Source organism: Clupea harengus, chromosome 20 (genome assembly GCF_900700415.2).
Source record: "Clupea harengus chromosome 20, Ch_v2.0.2, whole genome shotgun sequence".
Lineage (NCBI taxonomy): Eukaryota > Metazoa > Chordata > Actinopteri > Clupeiformes > Clupeidae > Clupea > Clupea harengus.
The window spans coordinates 18,450,786-18,453,285 of NC_045171.1; the positions used below are offsets into that span (position 1 = coordinate 18,450,786).

At 45.3% G+C, this 2,500-nt stretch overlaps 1 protein-coding gene across 1 annotated transcript in view; it reads right to left on the bottom strand.

The window, feature by feature from the left end:
* LOC105906203 (transmembrane protein 182-like) overlaps positions 1 to 2,500 on the bottom strand; it is a 9,038-nt gene that overhangs the window by 1,275 nt on the left and 5,263 nt on the right. The window contains exons 3-4 of the mRNA XM_012834316.3: positions 2,198 to 2,296; positions 1,460 to 1,597 (exon numbers count right to left, since the gene is read on the bottom strand). Coding sequence (XP_012689770.2) covers positions 1,460 to 1,597; positions 2,198 to 2,296 — 237 coding nt within the window. The remainder of the gene's footprint in view (positions 1 to 1,459; positions 1,598 to 2,197; positions 2,297 to 2,500) is intronic.

Consider the following 2,500-nt stretch of genomic DNA (forward strand, 5'->3'; position numbering starts at 1 on the left):
CAAAGGGATATTTGGGCCAAGAGAATATTCATTGATGAAGTGCTGTGCTTAGATTCAATTATTTCAAATTTTGAGAGCGACATTGTGAATGAGCTTTGTTTAGAGGGAAGCATGTCTCTCACTGATTCTGGAGCAGATCCTATTAATAATTTAATGACCCTGCCTCCGTAGGCATATAAAAGCCCCACTGCCTATGAGAAACACGCCTGGTATCTCGCCACACCCTCACAATCTCCCCTCTCTCTCTCTCTCCCCCCTCTCTCTCTCTCATTCTCTCTCTCTCTCTCTTGCTTTCCTGCACTCCTCGTTCACATCCTCCCCCTCTCTCTCATTCTTTCCACCCCTCCCTCTGTCCAGGCCATCACTGGTGTCTTTCAACACTGCTCTTTTTGTTTGCTGCTGTTGCCTCTCATGTACATGTACCTACAGGGAACGTTGTGTCATCATAAACCCATTGCTATTCCGGAGGGTGGGCAGAGGGAAAAGCTATTTGTGGCACGTGTGTGTGTGTGTGTGTGTGTGTGTGTGTGTGTGTGTGTGTGTGTGACTGAGTGTGTGTGTCTGTGGGCATGCATACTTACATACCTAAGCCTATATACACACTATGGATTTTACATTATCCCACACCACAAACACACACACATATGTTAGATTGGAAAAATGTCTCTGTAGGTTTTTTTATTGAATTGAGTTTGATTGTATTTTCCTAGTGAAGAGCTCAGCTCTGGGATAGGCTTGTGGATTTGTGAGAATGAAAGAGGGAGAGTGGAGGAGAGGAAAGAAAAGGATGAAGTGTGATCTGTGGTGAAAACAGAGATTGTCATCAGAAACACCTGCACCTCTAAACACACCTGCATCAGGAGAGGGCTTTTGACACAGATGTGAACACACACACACACACACACACACACACACACACACACACACACACACACACACACACACACACACACACACACACACACACACACACACAGAGACACAGACACACATACTCTCTCTCGCTCTCTCTCTCACACACATACACACACTACAGCTCGTGTAAAGAGTCTGTTCATTATTTCATCACAGGCGCAGTTCCTCTCATTACTGCGTGACACAGAAATCTATACAGACACCTAAACGCCCCCACATCGAGAGGAAGGGCGGCTGTGAAATAAACATAACCCACCCAGGCAGAAATTCTCTCTCGTGCTGTAGCTCTCTCTCAGTCTGTCTCTCACTCTGTGTAGGTATTGTGTGTGTGTATGTGTGTACATGTATATGTGAGTGTGAGTGTGAGTGTATGTGTGTGTGGTGTACAATGGTGCATGTTTGTGTGGGTGCAATTGTGTGTATGTGCAGAGTATTGTGGTGCATATTTATGTGTGTGTGCGTGTGTGTGTGGTGTATAATGGTGCATATTTATGTGTGTGTGTGCGTGCTTGAGTGCATGTGTGGTGTATAATGGTGCACATACCTGCAGTAATGAGGAAGATCCCTCCCAGCCTGTAGAGCTTATGGCTGGTGAAGGGAACGGCACACACCAACAGAAAGCCACCTATCAGCCCCGCAACCAACGCTAGGATGATGAAGACTGTCCAGAAGCCACGGTACACTGCAGTGTGACAACACACACACACACACAGACACACACACAGACACACACACACACAGACACGCACACACACACACACACACACACACACACAGACACACACACGCACACACACACACACATGACACAGATATATACACAGATACATGTCAGCATTATCTCATCATTTCCATTAAGTCATTTAACGAAGGCTTCATATACATTTATATCACTATGTGTGCTTCCTAGGTACCCAACCCAGTGACATTGGTGTTGCTACTGTATCAACTGTCTGTGAAGCCACAGGAACACAACAGAGATTCACACTTAAATTGTTCAGTTACATTTGAATTGTGTTATCTATGGGTGAGCAAGATGCTGTCTGGAATCAACAAATATGTTCAGATGAATTGGAAACACTGTGAGGTGTGAAACAACCACTTCACATTTGGTGGTACTCATCTCAATGTCAGCATTTATTATGTATGATGAATGCATGACAGACTTGATGGTTTAGTAGCTTAATGTTTGACAGTGATTGTGTGTGTGTGTGTGTGTGTGTGTGTGTGTGTGTGTGTGTGTGTGGGTGTGTGTGTGTGTGTGTGTTTGTTTGTTTGTTACCTGCAGTAGCATCATACATTGGATGAGGAACTGGCCCCACGGCAACCGGGAGCGGGAAAAGGTATCCATGGATACAGACTTTGGAAGCTGGCTGATTAGCTGTGTATGCAGTCAGGTGCAACAATCAGTCACAGAAAAACAAACAAACAAACAAACAAACAAACAAACCCATATCCACAGGCCCTCCCCCAGGTCATTATGGAGCACGAGGCACACCAGAGGTGAATGCCATGACTGTAGTGTGCCTTTGAGAGAGGCAGAGAGAGAGGAAGAGGAAGGTGTAACCATTACTTGCTATCAATC